General features: G+C 70.5%; 1 protein-coding gene across 1 annotated transcript in view; it reads right to left on the bottom strand.

Annotated features, from left to right (window-relative positions):
- TCERG1L (transcription elongation regulator 1 like) overlaps window positions 1–18138 on the bottom strand; it is a gene marked incomplete at both ends in the record, with an annotated part of 44512 nt that overhangs the window by 12315 nt on the left and 14059 nt on the right. Inside the window, 3 exons of the mRNA XM_084245620.1 lie at window positions 632–786; window positions 4025–4113; window positions 6520–6611. Coding sequence (XP_084101746.1) covers window positions 632–786; window positions 4025–4113; window positions 6520–6611 — 336 coding nt within the window. The remainder of the gene's footprint in view (window positions 1–631; window positions 787–4024; window positions 4114–6519; window positions 6612–18138) is intronic.

Genomic DNA, 18138 nt, shown 5'->3' with positions numbered 1-18138 from the left:
CGGGCGGGGCTGAGGCTCTGCCGGGACGGACTCTGGCCCGGCCTCCCCCCGCCTGCAGCATCCATTTCGCCAGAGGAGGGGCCGGAGACCGAGGCCGAGCCAGCCCCGCGCTGGCCACGCCCGCACCCGCAGCATCGCGGGCTCTGCCGAGGACCCGCTGTCGCGGGCTGAGCGACCATCGCCCCCCGCGCCCATCCCGAGAGCCCGCGGCCGCTTGGCAAGAGCCGTCCGGCCCCACTCTCAGCACCGCTAACAATGCTCCGAATCAAAGCCCAAACCCCGATTCCACCGTCCTCTACACCCCCAGCCACGCACCCCTGCATTTGAGTAGAAACGCAGCTGTGCCATCTCGAGCCCCCCGAGGCGAGTGTCCCGGGGCCCCACCAGACACCCCACAGAAGCCAAACGGAGACCCTCCCGCGAGGAGTCGGCTCCATCTGCTGCCCTTGAGGCTGCGCTGCGGGGGGGCGGAGCCGCACCCCCGGGGAAGCAGGTCGGGAGGAGCCCTCCAGGGCCAGGGCGCACCCTAAAGCCTCGGCCACCGCAGCCCCCCAGGTGCGCTCTGAAGCCCTGCCCCGCCCTGCAGGCCGGCGCCCCCCCCCCCCATAGACGGGGCCGCCCGCCCAGTTACTTGCTGCCGCCTCCAGCTTGCGCTTGTGCGGGGGGTCCTCCAGGATGCGGTTGAGGTCCCCGCGGTTCCGCAGGTCCCCCGGCTTCTCCCACACCGACAGCTGCATCGTGGGGTTGAAGAAGAAAACCCGGTCGTCGCCCGTCCAGACCACGCACCTGCGGAGGGAGCACGCTCAGCCGCCAGGCTTCCCCCCGGAAATCCGGCCCAGCCCGGGCACCCGCCCTCGGACCCAGCCCACGCCGGGCAGCCTCTGGGCACGGGGCAGGGCGGCAGCAGAGGCGGGTCTGGGGCTCCCAGCCCTTCACCCCATCCCACTCACCAGCCCCCCGCCCCCCGCGTCTGGTCGTCCCCCACGGACCCAGCCTAGGGGAACCCGGCCTCTGGGGGAACCCAGGGCGAGCCCTTGGCACGGGTCCTGGCCCGAGCACGGCCTGCAGGCGCCGGCAGCAAGGGCACGTTCCGCGCTTGGGCCGCGGGGTCCTGCGTGGAGCTGCCCGAAGTGCCCAGGGCGGACGTGGAAGCTCAGCAGAGAGGAGGGAAGAGTAAGGAGGGAAAGCATCCCAGAGGGAGGGTGCAGGGAGGGGTGCCGGCAGCCCAGGCCCTGGGGACTCCATCCCACCTCAAAGCATCCAGGGGGTCAAGACCAGGGCTGCCCCCACCTCTGGCTCCGCCTGGGACAGGCCAGGATGGGCACAGGAGGCGCTGGCCCGGCCTCCCCCTCCTGGTCCCCGGCTTGCAGGGCCGGAGACCCCTGCCTGCATGGGGTTCTCCTCGTCCCCCGCTGCTGCAGGCCTGGCCGGGAGGCGCCAAAGCTCCTGGCCGCTGGCCTCTCGGGGGAGGAGTGCCAGGGGGCCGTGGGCGCCCACCTCGCGCGGCCAGGCGCGGGCAGTTCCGGCCCCCAGGCGCGGCTCCGCAGGGACGTGGCTCTTGCTGTTCGGGGGCTGAGCTCGAGGCTGGGGCAGAACCCCACGTCCTGGGCGCCGGGCGGACAGGCCCTTCCTGGAGAGGACCCTGAGGTGCCGAGAAGGCCCGGGTTGCGGGGACACCCGGAGGGGCCACCACCCCGCCCTGGAAGTCACCGTGGGATCTGGCGGCTGAGGGAAGGCCTGGGGCAGAGCCGGGGCTCCTGACCCCGTGGGACAGGATGAGCTGGTGGGGGCCGGGCCTCCACGGGGGGGCGTCAGGGCTCCCCCGGCCTGCGTGTCCCGGCGGCGTCAGCACCCCACTCCGGGTGGGCCCCGCCGAGAGCCGGCTGCAGCAGTGGTCATTGCAGGTGGGGCCGCGGCCTCCAGCTCTGGACCCGCCTGCCTCGGGGCCCCTCGCCCCGCCCTGGCCACTCACCACCCGGCTGGGACGTGGGAAAGGGGCTGTGGCTCCGACATCCCCCACGGAACCCAAGCAGCAAAGGAGGGACCCCTCCCTCTTTCTGTGGGCGGAGAGTCTCGTGGGCTGGGAGGCTGCGGGGGGCCCTGGGGCCGGCGTTGAGGGGGGACCCCTGGGAGGGGGCTGCCGGCCTTTCTGCTGTGGACGCGGTGACGTGAGGAGCTTTCGCTGAGCGCGAAGGGAAGGTAACGGCACTGTGCGTGGGCAGGAGCCTGGGACAGGACCCGCCGCCCTGCCTCCCCGCTGCACCCACGCGTGACATCACCGGCGCCCCCTTCTAGAGGCTGCGGCTGACTCTGGAGCCCCTGCTCCCCGTCCCGCCTGCCGCCGCCGTGCCCAGCCTCGCCCTCCCCAGCAGGCACTCCCCGCCCGGCCCCCACCTCCTTCCGAGGCCTGCCTTGGGCTGCGCCCAGCTGCCTGGGGACGCGAAGGCTCCCGGGCACTCAGTGTTGGGTCCTGAGACGCAGACCGTCTGGCGAGGACCCCCCAAGCCACACCCTGGGCCGTGGGGTTTAGGGGCCGGGTTTCAACTTCGGCCACAGACGGCAGCTCACAGGTGTCCTGTCCACCAGACACGGGGCTGGGCCTGAGAAGGGTCTGGCAGGCAAGACGGGGCCGCCGGGTCTGGGCAGCCGGGACTGCAGGTGGGTCTGGGAGGAGCGGGAGCAGTTACAGCCCCGACGTCCTGCCGCGAGCTTCTCCGCCAGGGACAGCGCTGCAGAGGGGCCTGCTAGGCTGGTGCCGGGGCGGGCAGAGGGACAGCGGCCTGCGGCGGCACATGCATGTCCAGGCAGAGCCGGTGCCCGCCCAGGGACACGCGCGGAGTTGAGCCAAAGAGCTGAGGCGGGTGAACGAAGGAGGCTCGGGCAGAAGCTGCCCGTCCACGCGCCACGGTTGGTTCCAAGCCGACCGACCAGCCGCGCCACGCGGTCTTAACTCATGCATCATCTTGTGCACACTTGAAGTGACAAGTGCACGCCCCGCCTTCAGCCGCGCCTGTGACTCCTGGGCGCTGCCGCGTCCCTCTCCTCAGCTGCCCCGTCCGCAGGCTGGGTCAGCGCCCGACGGATTCCAGCGTGGGGAGCAGCCGGGCGCCGAGCAGCCCACGGACGAAGGTGTGTTTCAGCCGATGAGACCCGGGCTCCCGGCGCCCTGCAGCCAGTGAACCCCGACCCTCACAAGCTCTGGGGGCGCCTCGTCCCAGCTTCCGTCATCACCCCCGTGAGCCCCCCACACGCAGGCCCCTGGTCCTCCAGCCCTGTCTGTCTCCGTGGGCCCAACCGGCGCGGCCTGCACCCACCAGGACAGGCCTCACCGCAGGGACAGTGCCCGGCTCTCCACCCGCCCGTGGGGTCCCCGAGAGACGGACACGCAGGAGCAGCCGGCCGGGCTCCCCGGCGCTGCCCACCACAGACCCTCTGCCTCCAAGTCCTCTGCAGAGGACCGTCACTGCTGCCGGACCTTTCCCCGCTGTTCGGTGACCAGAGGGGAGGGCCGGGCCGGGCAGAGGGACACGCAGCCCTCCGGAGGCGCGTTCCAGCATCAGAGCCTGACCCGGGAGCCCAGAGCCTCGTCACAGAAGCCAAGGCCTGCAGGGCCCCGGGGACCGACCCCGGCCCTCGCCCCGAGGCTTCTCCCCACGCGCCCTGCGCCCCGACCTTCAGGCTTTAAGCTGAATTTTACTTTAACCGCCCCCTCTGCTGCCCCCAAATCACCCCATTGTAAAGGGGCCTTTGTAAATACCAAAGCCGCAGCTCCCGGCAGGGGTGTTTGGAGTGTGGGTCTCGGGGCCTGGATGCCAGGGGCACGGGGAGAGGCTGCCCGCTGCCCACCACCACCCACTCCAGGGCAGGGAACCGCCCTCTGGGCTCCGGCGCGCGGGCCTGTGGCGCTGGCCCGCTGAGGACACTGAGCCCCGGGGCCGCAAACCCAGCCCTAGCGCGCGGCAGCGGCTCGGGGCTCCAGGATGACGGCCGCGCCGGGCCCTCGCCCGCTGCTCAGGCACCTTACCAGGGGGATCCGGGCACCGGGGTGGACGCCACGGGTCGCGTGCCTTTGGCTGCGCCGTCCTCTCTGGTCACCAGGAGGGGCGGAGGCTCCTTTAGCAGAAAGAGAGGGGGCACTTTCTCAGCCGGACGCTCGTCCGCACCCACCAGCAGCCAGCAAGTCTCCCATCAGAGCCGCGAGGGCGGTCACCGGCCGGGGCCGCTCAGCACTGCCCAGCGCGAGGACAGTCATGCCGACAAAGTGGGCTTGAGGGCATGGCCGACTCTGCGGAGCAGCCCGGCCTCGCCAGCCCCGCTGCCCAGCGGCCACCCAGCCACCCAGCCGCCACCAACAGGGGGTACGGTGTGGCCGCAAGAGGCGTTCAGGCTCCTCCCGCCGCGGGGCAGGACGTCGCTGGATTTGTCTCCCACTGCGTGGACCCCGCGGCTGGAGCCCCCGGAAGCAGGAGGACCCTTGGGAGGCAGGAGGCAGGAGGCCGGAGGGAATCGAGGACCTGATCTCTGTAGCTCTGGAGTGGCCGCCAGGCAGGGGCCGGGGCCTCCTGCGTCTGTCTCGGTCCCAGAGCGTGCAGCACAGCCCGGAGGACATGGCGGCGACTGCTGGGTGTTAGGGACGGACGGTCGGGCAGCACGCCTGGGTCTGGCCGCGACGCACGCAGCTTGGGGGGGACGAGCGTGTCCGAGGCGAGGCGGGGTGGGCGGCTCGGGGGTCAGTGCAAGCCAGGCCCGTCCGGACGGACGGGGTCCACGCACCACCACGGTGTCCAGCAGACCCGGGGGAGCAGGGCTGACTCCCTGCAGGGAGCGGCCGCCGCATGGGGGCCCACACAGCCCGCGGCTGCCGGACGTGGGGTGGTCCCTGCTGGCTCTCCGGCACTAACCCAAGCTCGGAGACCTCAGGAAGAGCGTGTCCTCTCCCCTGAAAGCCGGGCGAGGGCAAGATACGCTTGTCCAGAGAGCAGCCCTGTCCTGAGCTGGCTGTGGGGCCGCTACAGCTCACCTCACGCCGAGGGCCTCACGCCGGTGCCCGTCAGGCTCAGCGGGACCCCATGTGCCCCTGGGGAGGGGTCCCCTGAGGGAGGCGCAGGGAGGGCCCAGCCCACGTGTGGCCTGCACCCCCCTTGCAGGGTGCTGGGAAGGAAGCGCTGGTCACGGGCACCCTAACGCCCAGGACATGGATAACCCATTGTCCGCAGCGCCGGGGACAGGAGCCCCGAGGGGCCGGGAGTGGCGTGACGCCCACTCACCAGGGGAACGGCCAGGAAGGCGGGGGGAGGGGGGCACCGAGGGAGGATGAGGGCCCCGACGCCAACCAACATCGCTCCGGGGCCGGGTGTCTGCTGGGGCGAGGGGAGAGCACACTGGACGGGCCTCCGCGCCCCGGCATTATGGGGGTGCCCTGTGCCGTCACTCGCGGGACAGGCCCCGGGCAGGCGGCCCGGGTGCGCGTGGGTGTCCCTAAGCCCGGCCGCTCCCAGCATTTCCTGGGGATGGAAAGACTTTGTTTCGTGGGGGAACAAGGTCAGGATAGATAATCAGCCTTACGGGGAGTGTTGAGAACAGTTGTCTTAAAACAGTGTATGTGTTAAGGGCAGAGTTTACGCCACTGATCCAATTAGAAAAACCAGGCGATTTCATTAGGAGGCCAATTGACCCACAGAACCCCAACCAGCAGCCCCTGGGCCGCAGATCACCCGCTAATTACTGGCAAGACACGAGGGACAGGGCAGGGACAGGCTCCGAGGGGCCGGCTCGGGCCGCCGGTGGCTCCGCTGGTTATGATTTCCTGTTGGTGATAAAAACAGCTGATCGTCGCATAAAACTCCCTCCCTGCTCAGGAAATAAAAGCGAGTCAGACGTGCAGGACCCAGTGGTAAACTGCCCGTTTAATGAGTCGCCGCCAGGGACGTCCCGGCTCACCCGCACAGGGGCCCCGGGCTCATGGGCACCCCCGGCGTGAGCGATCTGGGCCTCTCCCTGGGCACGGCGCACGGAGACGCGAGCCGGAATGCGGGGCCTTGCGGGCCGGGCAGGAAGGGCGTGGGGGGCCTCGTGGGCCAAGGGGGAGACCAGGCGCCGAGGCGGGGTCAGCCAAGCCGGACGGGTCAGGGCCACGTCTGGCCTCCTCTCCAGGGAGCCGGGCAGAGCCGGCCAGTTCCCGGGCACGAGCCCCCAGTGATTGGGTCCGTCCTGAAAATACCATTTGGCAACTGGGCAAACGAGGGCCGAAGATGCGCGTGTTTAGGAGAAAGCTAACTTGGGTTAGCCCGAGCCGCCGGCAGGGCCTGCGAGACCGCTCGCCGGGCTCCTTCCTGAGGCCCGTGGCCCTGGCCGGGGAGCAGGCTAGGAGCTGCCCACTGGCCCCGCTGCGCTGCCCTCGGACTCCTGCCGCCCCGGTGTGGCCGGCTCCCAGCGCCGGCCCTGTCCCGGCACGCCCCGGGGTCGCAGGGCACCTGCTCCCGCCCGCCCCGCCTGCCAGCACAGGTGCAGCCGACCCACCTGGTGTCCCGGGTCCCCGGCCGGGCTCCGGCGCTCCGCGTGCAGCAGCAGGGCCGGCGGGCAGGGCGCTCGGCCGCGCTCCCGGCTCCTACCTGCTGGGCAAAGGCATCGTCAGCACCTGGTGCTCACCGTTGGGAAAAGTCAACAGGGCAAGGGATCTCGGGAACCCAGGCAGGCCCCGGCGGCCGCTGTGCCGGGCACATTTCCCAGCAGCCCCTCGAGGCCTCAGCGCGATGATCCTGGCAGCGCCACCTGGGCCGGCCTCCCCAGTGCCCGCCGGGACTGGCGCCCGAGCAGGACTCCAGCCACAGGCGTCAGGACCAGGTCCCCTCGCCCCTCTGCTCCCCACAGCACCCCCCCAGCTCCTCCCCCCCAGACACTTTCCCCTAAACGTCGAATCCCTTCTGAGCTCTGTGAAATCGCTCAAATTGGCGCTTCACGGAGTTGGCAGCTGAGGGGGATTCATCTCCCGCCTCTGTCACATGGTGGGTTCCCCTGCAGACACCCCTCAATCACCAGGCCCAGGGGGGACGCCCTCCGCAGGAAAGGGCAGTCCCCCAACCCGGCTCCATCCCCTAAGGCCCCCTCCCCCGCCCTCCCCAGCCCCCCTCCCCCGCCCTCCTCCCACATCCCCCTGGCCCTCCCCCAGCTCTCCCCCCAGCCCCCCTCCCCCGCCCTCCCCCAGCCCCTTCCCCTGCCCTCCCCCAGCCCTCGGCTCAGCTGGACACGAGGGAGACCAGAGGGGGAGCCCCGTGGGGCACCGGCCTCGCTCCCCACACACCCCGTGGGCCGGGCCCGCGAGGTCGCAGTTGAGAGGAACAAGCGTCGGTTTAAAGCTCCTCTGAGTGGCGGCTCCTGACGGTGACGAGGTCATCCGCCCGGCCCTTCCATGACGCGGAGGGACAGACCCGGGCACGGGCGGGGGACCGGCCCCTCGTCTGGACAGGCGCCCGGGGGCTGCAGCAGAGGCAGGCGGCCCGGCAGCCGGCGGGCCCGGGACCCCACGGCCGTGGAGCGGGCGCGGCCCCCAGGCCCTCTGAGCGTGAGGACGCCGCCCGCCCCCGCCCCGTCCGCACGCGGGGGGGGGGGGGGGGGGGGGCACGGAACGACACCTGTCGCGTCCCCGGCAACAAAACTAGCTCTGACACCTTTTTTCAAACTTCTTTCAGATATTTTCTTTACTTTCAAGGGGACGGTGACTCCGGTCGCTCAGCCCACACGGCTGTGCCTGGCCGACGGCCAACACCAGCCCTCGCGGCGCCGGCTGGGAGGGGGCCCACGGGGGGCTGTGACGTCACATGGCCGGTGGGCCTAGAGGAGCCACCCCGCCCGGGCCGCATGGAAACAGCCCCGTTCTGGGGGATTCTGGGCCGCCGTCCCCCCAAAACACCCCACCCCAGCCGAGGCGCCCGCCCTGACCCCCAGGGTGCCCGCCAGCGCTGAGACACCCCCTCCCCATGCCCCTGCGTCCACCCCTCCCTCCTCACACATCCAACGCTGACCACTGTCCGCTGGTCTCTCCCGGGAGAGGCGGGACCCTGTTTTCAGGGTTGCCACCCGCGTGGACCTGCGCGCAGCAGCCAGGGCCCTCAGGCTCCAGTCACGGGCCCCGGGGATCTCGCCTCCCTGCGTGGCTGCGGTCGGCTGCCCCAGGCCACCCCTCTGGGCCTGGCACCCGGCACCGGGCGTTTCTCCCTCCACCTGCCCCTCTCGGGCCTGGTCCCACGGGGCCTCTCGGCAGCAGAGCCCTGTGCGGGGAGTGAGGTCCGGCTGTCCTCCGCAGCCGTCCTCCCTGGAGGTGCTCCCCAGCTGTGCTCCCTGGTCATGCTCCCTGGCTGTGCTCCGTGGACGTCCTCCCTGGCTGTGCTCCACGGCTGTGATCCCTGGGCGTGCTCCCCAGCTATGCCCTGCACCTGTGCTCCCTGGCTGTCCCCAGCTGTCCTCCCTGGCTGTGCTCCGCATGCCAGAGCATCGGCGCTGATCCCTGCCCAGCGCCCGGCAGCTCAGCTCAGCCCTGCTCCCTCAGAGCTGACATGGCCTCTTGCCTTGGAGGCCGTGCAACCAGCTGTGGGGCAGCACTGCGGGACCAGACCTCCTGCCCGGTCCAGGCGGTGCCAGTGGACTGGCCTGCCCCTCCGCCCCCTCCTGGGCAGCTCCCCTTCTCCCCAGCTCTGTGCAGACCCGTCCCCCTCTCCTGGGGACAGTGAGCTCCCAGCCCCCTGCAGTGGCCGCCGGACCCAAGGCCCAGGACGCGCTGGCCTGGATGAGCCGCTCCCCCGTTCCCGCTCCTGCAATTAGCGCCCCGGGCGCGGCTCCTGACAGGAAGACAGAGGCTGCCGCGCGGTGGCGGCTAATTGGGGGCGTTATTTATGTGTAGTGAAGGCTTGTGAAGGTCCCTGGCTGTTCCTGACGCAATTAGTGTCGTTGAGGGCGAGGTTAGGAGCTGCACTAGTGGGGATTGGAGCCCCCACCATGCGCCAGGACACAATGCGCGAAGGGGCCGCCGGCTCCCGCAGAAACACTGAGAAATCGGCTGCGGAAGTTTTCACAGGGAAGCCAAGGGCCCCCTCGCCTGGGCGACTGCTTTGCCCGCGTTGGGGACAGACAGAAGGACGGCGGACACGGGCGACACACAGCCACGCCAGGCAGGCAGCCGGCCCCGGGGGGCAGCATGAGGAGGGCCCCCGCGTGTGCCCGGTGGTTCCGTGCGTCCTAAAGTCGAGCTAAAGTCTAACAGACGGTGCAGTCACTGGAGGGTCACCCCACCGAGCGCAGCTTGGATCCCCCGGAACCAGCCACACCCTCCCCCGTGCATCAGCGAGTCCCCCTGCCGTTGCTGTCCTTGGGGCCTGATGTGGCCCGGGACACAGGCCTTCCAGCTCACCTGTGCAGACTGGCCACGCACACATGCACATGCCCACACACGCACACACACGTGCACACACGTGCATAGACGCACACACCGGCCACTCGCCTGCATCCATGGTGCACATGTGTGCACACACGCTGAGACCACAGGCCACGGGGCTGGCTGAGTGGCCGACGACGTGCAGGGCCCTGGGCTGCAGACGCGGCCTTCTCCCCAGCGCGCTCAGCAAGCCTGAGGGGCAGCGGGAGGGCAGCGCGGGGAGGGAATCCGTCGGTCGCCTGGCAGGCACACCGGATGCAGGGCACGAGCAGGCCGAGCCTGTTTGTTTGGGGCTGGCAGGCGCAGGGGCGCCTCTGGCAGGGGCTCAGCTCGCTCTCAGACAGGTGTTGCTCAGGGCCGCCTCGCTGGCTGCCTGCGTGGACACCGAACGTGCTGCCCTCCCCGCAGCCCGGACTCCAGCCATGTCAGGCTGACGGGGCTGGTCCGGAACCGGCTCTCCTGGGCCTCCTTCCCAGCCCCCCTGAGCACGGGGTGGGGATGGCCGGGCCCAGACGTCCCGGCGCCAGGCACAGGGCCCGAGACAGGGACACTGCAGGGCCCCCGGCTCTGTCCTCGGCCCCTGTCGCATGGTTTCTTCCTCTCCTCCGGCCTCCCGCTGCCCAGCAGCGCAGCAGGAACAAGCCCATGGCTAGTGCCGAGGTGGCCGCCAGGCGGGGCCGGAGTCTGCCCAGGCTGGCAGGACGTGCGCACACCGTTGTCGGGGAAAGGGGAGAACGCTCAGCGGGCCCGGCCCTGCTCTGCCGGCTGGACGGCCACTGTGGCGGGCGCCCTCGGGGGGCGCGGGCGGGCGGGAGGGCGTGCAGGCCGCCACCTCCAGCAGAGCCTCAGCCCTGCTGCTCCCTGTCTGACTGGCTGGGACGCTCCACCTGGTATTCGTCAGAGGGCAAACATCCCGGGGCCAGCAGCCCTCGCCCCGGTGAGCTGGCCCCGTGGCTGCCGAGACAAGTGCCTGAGAGAGGAGGAAGGACTTTCCGAGAACAAGGGCTCCGGGGCGCCCTGACGCCTCCCAAGAGGGGGCGAGGGCTGGAGGCGGCAGGAGGCCGACGGAGCCCCGCTGAGTGGAAGCCGAGGCAGCCGGCTGGGGCGCTCTCGGTCCTGAGGCACGGGAGGTGCCTTGGAGATTCCCTGACGTTCCCTGGCGGCTTCGGTCCACGGGCACAGCGCGCCTGCAGGACAGAGCTGGGCAAATGCCGGTGGCCTTGGGCCGGGACGGCAACGCCAGGCAGCCCCGGTCAGAGCAGGCGCGGGAGGGGCTCGCTGGGCGGTGGGCAGGGAGGCTTGGGGGTGGCGCAGACCCTGTCCCAGGCCGCCTGCCGCCTCCCGGGACCCCACGCCAGGCCACACTCCGGCCCGAGGCCCCCAACTCCAGGTCAGACCCCACTCTGAGCCCCGCCAGGACTGCCCTCTGCTCTTCCCGGCACGCGGCACAGCGTTCACGCGGAGCGCAGCGCCACCCGGGGTGCAAGGAAACTCCAGAACTGGCGGCGGGAGCCAGACCCAGCCCGGTGAGGGCCTCACCCCAGGACGCTCAGGCGGATGCACTGAGCACGGGCCCAGCGTCCTGCCTTTGCACCGAGTCCTCTCAGCTCCCCAGGCGGCCGGAGGGACACCCCGCCCCCGCTCAGCAACAGGTGCGGAGGGCTCGCCAGCCAGGCCCGGCCTCCCCCGCGTCCACGGTCTGTGCCGGGAATGGGCCCGTCCCGCCCTGCCCGCCCCGCCGGGCACCCACCCAGGGCTCAGCCTGCAGCCAGCGTCCCCGCTCGCCATCCGCTCTCCCCGCACCAGGCCTTTGTGCCCGGCCAGTGGCTCCCTCAGGGGGGAGGGACCGTCCGCCTCGCGCCTTCTCCCTCCTCCCAGCAGCCCCTCCCAGGAAGGCTGGTACTGGGGCGGGGCCCAGCCGGCCGCATCCTGGCTGCCGGCCACGACACTCGCTTCCAAAAGTGCAGCCGTGAAACCTAAGCAGGTTTTCAATTTCTCCCAATGTCAAAAATGGCAATAAAATCAAAAGGCGAGAGAAAAAATCGAGGAGTCAGACTCCAAGCGGCTTCCTCCGTGGAGCCAGGGAGCGGCGGGCTGCCCCCCCACAGCCCGGCCGGCGGCCGGCACAGACTCCCCGCCGCCGCCTGAGCCGTCCTTGGGAAGAGCAAAGTGACAGCCCCTCCTCCGCCGCTGCCGCTGACCCTGCCACCCGCCGGGTGTGCCGCTGCGGCCAGCAGAGGGGGCAGAACGGCCCAGCGGGACCCCGGCTGGTGACCAGGAGTGCGGGAGGCAGGCAGGGCAGCGGGCAGCAGAGCGGGGGCGGCGGGGGCCGGGACAGGAGAGAAGCCCCCAGCGGCCTCAGCGCGGCCTGCACACCGGAGCCTGCGTCCAGCGTGGGGGCCGGGCCTGCGCCGGCTGTGACCACAGTGGAGGGCGGGAGTTTGCTCGGGAGCGCCAGGGGGACCTGGCAGCACCGGAGAGCGGGCATTTTTACGTGAACAAGGCCTGACAGTAAATACCCGCCGTCCCAGCGTGGCTGCTGGGAGAAACGCGCTAGTGAAGCGCGGGGGCCGCGGGGCTGCTCCGCGGTGCAGGCTCTGGCCGCCAGGCGGCCGGGCAGCCGCGAGCGTTTCGGGCTGAATACTCCCCGAAGCTGCAGACACGCCGCGGGACACACGCTTGCACATGGGAGTATCCCAGGCTGAGGCGCGCGGGGCCGGCTCGGTGCTGCTCTCCGAGGACGGTGCGCTCGGGCGCTGACGGCTCCGGGCCCGGTCACTGCCCCAGGCCCCTAGGCTGCCACCCGGCCGGAGCGTCAGGCGTCTAGAGGACTGTTCTTTCTCCAGCTTCCAAAACGTGTGCCGGGCTAAGCGAGGGGCACCCGGGGGCAAACACGGGGGTAAGCAGAGGCCTGACCGAGGCGCAGGCCCTGGAGTCCATGGGCTTCTGACCAGCCTCGCTCACCGGCTGTGATTTCAAGGCCCCAAGAGCTGCTGGTGCCAGGCGCGGTGGTACCCTGAGGTCGGTGTGTTCAGGGGGTGTCAGCAGAGACCAAGGGCGACGCCCGCCCCTCACCATCCTCCACCCCCGCCCGCAGCGCTCAGCACCTGCCACTGCCCGCTGCCGCCAGAGCAGCCCGGGCCGGCCAGGCCTTGGAAGCCGAGGGCCATGGGCAGTCAGGAGGGAAAGCGCCCGAGGGGCGGGGCGGGGCACAGGGTCGCCCGCAGCAGAGCGGCTCTGCCCTGTCCAGACGCCTGCAGCTCAGCTCCTACAGGCACGAGGCCCGGCCCCGCCCGGCTCTGCCCTCCCCCACACCCCCAACCGCCCCGGCAGGCCCAGGCCACAAACATTTTGCTTATTAGTAATAAATTATGTCTCCAGTCGATAACTCATTTTCCAAATATTAATCTGGGCCCACGATGCACACGGCCCGTGTCAGCCAAGCAGGCACGCGGGGCCCGAAACCCGAGTCATTACTCCCGCCGCCCCGTGTTCTCATTTTCCTCCGTAAAGATTTACAGTTTCCACGAGGAGCTGACATGCACTTTAATGTTTTAATCAAAATAAAATGTCGAGAGACGTTTTGTTCAATCTCCCTTCAGACCCGGGCGCTTGGGGCCTGTGGCAGCGGGTCCCGGCCTGGCCGCACGGCACCTGCCTCTGGGCGCCCGCGGGGCACTGGGCGGCGGGGCAGCCCGGACCCCGCCGAGGCGCCACAGCCTCCGCCTGCAAGTGCAGGGACGAGGCCGGCCTGAGGTGAGGGCGGCTGCACCGGGCCGGCAGCTGCGTGACGGACTCGACACCCTGGTCGACGGCACGGAGCGAGCTGGGGGGCCTGGGGCACGCGGATTCCACCGGCTCCTCCTCCTGCCCCGGGAGGGGACAGCGTCCCGCTCTCCGGTGCTCGGGGCCGTGCCCGCCGGGGCCTGCTCTTCACACGCTCGCCTCGGCACCCACACGCCGCCCTCCTCTGCCGCCGCAGCCGCTGCCCGCACCACCAGCGCCATCCCAGACGCCCGCACCACAGCGCCACCCCCCACCTGCACCCCCGGCCCACCCCCGCCGCCGCGGCACCACCTCCATCCCTGTTGCAACCACTGACACCCGGGGCCCCGCCCTGCACAGGGCCGGGCATCCGTGCACACAGCGTTTCCTTCCGCCTCCGTCTCTGCCTGACCCAGGCTTTACGGTGGAGAGACCGAGGCTCCCGGCGGTTAAGGGCTGTCCTGAGAGCTCAGTCTCCACAGTAAAGCTCCACTGTGAGGCCCAGACGTTCCCCGCCCAGGCCCTCCGGGCCCAAGCCCCGTGTTGGGACCCGCCACGCCCAGTGCCAACAGCCCCAGCCCCTGGCCCCTGGCCCCTGCCATATCTGGTTTCCAGGGCCGGCTGCGGCTGCCAGGGGAGGTGAGGGTCCTTCGCCTGCGGCCTGGACAACCTCTAGGCTCTGGCAGCGCTCAACTCCCATCTGCATCGCTGCATCCTGGGGCCAGGCCTGAGCACTCACAGTCCACTGGACGGTGACTGGCCTCTCTGGAGGAGAGAGCACGTCCAGGGAGCCAGCTGGACAGGTCTCACCCCACTCCCTGCCCTGCCCCCCGTCCCGAGTCCCACTCCATCCTCGACGCGGTTGCCAGGGAGCAACACTGGCCAGGGGCTGAGCTCAGGGCCAGGACCCGGGTGTCTGAGGCGACTGTCCAGGAGGTCTACTGTCCAGGAAGGTGGCCCTCCCCGGGTCGCCCAATTTAGAGGCGCACAGGCCAGGGGGTCAGGCCTGGGGTTCACAGACAATCTGACCAGAGCATCATAAAGTTTTATCAAGGAAATCTCCTTCTCGAGACAAATTTCATTGGCAGTGCTGACTGCACATTTCTATGCATTTAATTTCCAAGAATTCCCCGCGGACACCTCTTGTTCATTGGAGAAACGCCGCCGCCTCGTCTCCGTGATGAAGTGCCCCGAGGTGGCCCCACACGGGCGGGCGGGCGGAGCCGCGGCAGGGCTGGGGAGGGGCTGGGCGCCAGCAGGACAGCCCATCCTCCGGGCGCTCGCCAGGGACGCCGGAGGGCAGGGGAAGCCCTGGCGGGCGCTGGACCCCAAGACCCTCCTCCCCCGGTTAGGACATGGCTGTGTAGGCGGCCTCGCCGCGCCGCAGCCCGGGCGGGACTCTGGGGCAGGGCGGGGGCTGTGGTGTCAGATCCCCGCACTCACCGGCCACACCACCGGGTCGCGCGCTGAAACCCGCCTCCAGGCAGGGCAGGCCCACGGGCACCGGGCAGGCACAACACTGCAGCGTGGCTCCCGCGCCAGCCACCTCCGTGCCCGCCCCCTGCAGCCTGCCGTGCTCTGGGGTCCTGATCCCGTAGAGCACGGGCACCCCATGTCTTTCCAGTCCTGGGGCGCACCCCACGCCCACACCGGGCAGGACGCCTTCCTCATCTCCAGTCCAGCGTGTGGCTCCACCACACTGCGGCCCACCAGGGCCATGCGGGAGGCAGAGACCATGACCCACCAGGCAAGGCTCAGGGCGCCAGGCACCCCGGGCCCGGTTCTGACCGGCGCTGAAGGGCGGCGCCGCCGGACAGTGGTGGCCGGGGGCTGCGCTGACCCCTCCAGCAAAGCCCCGCGGCCTGAGGAAGCAGCCGAGTCCACTATACACAGGCAGCCCGCCAGGGACTCCCACCCCGGGCAGCCCAGCGCGGAGGCCGGGGAGAGCCCTAGGGCCCCCGGGGACACTCAGCTCCAGGCCTGCAGGGGCTTGCGCACCAGTGGAGGAGCGCCTGGCCTCTGGGAGGGCCGCCCTCCTGCCTCGTGGCCAGGCCCCTTCCCTGCGCCCCTCCTGCCTCCCCCACACATGGCCCAGAGCCTGATGGGGCGGGGAGCCTGGGGCGGCTCACCCGCCGCTGCTCTGTGCCCCGGAATCTGTACGCGACAACAACCTCATCCTGGCCAGGGTGGCTGCCCAGCACCAGCTGGCCATGAGGGCGCCCTGCCCCCGCCCGGCCACGGGGAGGGAGGGGGAGAGAGGACCCGGCCGGGGGGGGGGAGGGCCGGGCCTTTGTGCCAGTGTCCGCTTGGGCCATGATCTGGGGCTCCGTGTGTCTGCATTCCGCCTAATTCTGTCTGGAACACGGCGGGCCATGAAGGGCTGGGCTTCCCTCCAGAACCTGCAGACGAGGGCCCAGCCCTGGACGCGCCTCCAGCAGCGGCCAGCTGTCTGCTCGGCAGCGAGGAGCGAGCGGCCTTGTTAGCACAGCCGCTGCGGAACAGCTGGCGTGATGGGAAAGTGCCCCACAATCCAATTTCAAGGCACTCGGGTAGAGCAGCCACACGGTAAATGCCCGGGTCACTGCAGCTTGTATGTGGGACCGCCCAGGACGACTGGGCCCCTTCGCGGGCCTGGCCAGCAGTGGACAGGACATGCCGTCTGTCTGCGTAAAGCCTGGGGAGGCTGAGGTCTCCTGCATCAGAGTGGAAACGGACGAGACAGGAGTCGGGGTGAGGGACCTTCCTGCACCTGCTGGCCCCTGCGGACAGTGGGAGGGGTCGCCTGGCCAGGCGGGCTCTGGGTGGAGAGGCGCCCTCCTCCAGGTGTCCTGGCCACCCACCTCTTCCTTGCAACGCTGGACCCTCTGTCCCCTCGGGGCCTGGAAGAGGACAGCGCCCACTCGGAGGCCTGCCCTGGAGCCTTCTGTGGACACAGCCCAGGAGGGAGTGCTCCTTCCCCGGCCGCCCCTGCAGCCCCGAGAGCCCGCCCTGCCTCTCATCTCCCAGGTCCAGGTGGACCCACGCTGGACCTCAGCTGCCCCTCCTGGTGGCCGGGACCGCCCTGCTGCCACAGCTAAGGAGGCATGGCCCCCCACCACGCCAACTGCAAACCTGACCTGGACCACGGAGGCTCGGCCTCTGCCCCTCGGGCTCGGAGGGGACAGGCGACCCCCGCATCACGTCCAAGGGACCGGCTGCCCAGCCAGCCAGCCCGGCCACAGAGCCCCGCGGGCCATCAGCCCCGGCGCAGGTCGTGGGGAGCAGAGCCGGGGCCCCTAAGCACTGGCCGCCGACCAGCCGCATTGGTCCCCATGTCCACACAGGAAAGGCGCCGTGGCGCTCTCCCCGCCAGCCCCTCGGCCGGCCCCACCCCCAGGCCTGCCTGCGTGTTTCCCCTGCAGCTCAGGCCTGTCCAGCCCAGCACCCCGCAGGCTTAGTGACGCCAGCCCTGCCCGGCAGACGCCGCCCTTCATTGGACATAAAAGCAGAGCGGCCATAATCGCTGCGGTGTGGGAGCCCGACACGCAGGCAGGAGGGGCGGAGGCAGGAGCCGCGCCCAGGACGAAGGTCACATCCGTCTCGTCTGCGCGGCTGAGGCGCGCGGGACAGGGACGCCCCCGCCGTCCCTCGCTGATTTATCGCTGCAGCGGGAGCTTCCCGCAGACTTGCCTAGTGGTCAAATCACGGGAACAAGCCAGGGCCCCCGGCCTGCCCGCCCCGCACAGGGCTTACGTCCGCAGGGGCTGCGGGGGCTGCAGGGGCGGGCGGGGCTGGCCTTGGAGACCCCCACGCCTGGGGGAGATCGCACCCCGACCTTCTGCTTCTGTGCACACATGGGGCGTCCTCTTTCCACCTGCAGAGACCCCCGCAACCGGGGTCAGAGCCAAGACCCCCAGAGCTCCTCGCAGCCCCCCGAGTCGGGTTGGGGGCTCCGTACACCAACCCTGAGGACAGAGGAGCGCGACCCCAGGGGGCGGCACAGCCGGGCGGTGGTGTCAGGAACTGGGGGTGGGGTCCCTCCTGGGCAGTGTCCCGGCCCGGCCTGAGGGGGGACGTGACCCTCCACATCAGAACGCCCTGCCCGGAGGCAGCACAGCACCTCCCCGGGGCCTCAATTCTGAGCAGGGACCCGCCGGGCGCCAGGACGTCCCAGCTGGGGAGCCCCGGTCACGCCATCCCGGGCAGGGAGCGAAGGAAAACGGCCACCCCTCCGCGGGCGACTTAAGCTCAGCTTGTCCGAGGCCGGTCTGAACCCGGGCGAGCGAGGACGCGCCTGGCCATGATGGTGCTTGAGGAATCGCGCGAGGCCGGAGAGAAGCTGCCCCGGGCCGGGGCCTTCTAGACAATTTTCTGAGGGAACAGCAAGTTACCCCCATGAACGCCGACGGACGGATGGAGTCTAAGCAGGATCTCGGCACGGCTGTACTCAGGTTCCGCGCGACAGGTTGTGCGTTGTGTCTATTTCCCCATCACCCCAGGGCGCGGCCACTGACGTGCCGAGCGGAGGTGAGAGCCGGGTCCAGGCACCAGCAGGGGCTGCCCAGGGGCTCATCGGGCCCCCTGCAGGGCGTGAAGCCGTCCAGGGCCACGCCGGGCTCACCAGGGACAAGGCCAGCAGCTCGTCCTGGAGACTGGACAGCAAGGAACGGGGGCCAGGAAAGGAGGGAGCTGGTCACTGTCTTTCCTCAGCCAACGGGTGCGCTGCTGACCTCTCACCGATCAGCCAGCAGGTTACCCCGTGGACAGCGCCTGTGCGGAGCTTCTGCCCAAGCCTCACACCCCAAATCCACAGCCCCGCTCGCTGCTTGTCACAAAAACTCAGAGCTGACCTTGCTGGGGGTGACCGCAGGACGGCCCTGAGCCCTGGGCGCTGCAGACACGTGTGACCAGGGCGTCACCGCAAGCAGGACCCACAGCCTGGGGGCCGCCTCCCAGCCCTGCGCCAT

This window comes from Talpa europaea (assembly GCF_964194135.1).
Source record: "Talpa europaea genome assembly, chromosome: 10".
NCBI classification, from domain to species: domain Eukaryota; kingdom Metazoa; phylum Chordata; class Mammalia; order Eulipotyphla; family Talpidae; genus Talpa; species Talpa europaea.
This window is presented reverse-complemented; position numbering and strand designations above follow the sequence as displayed.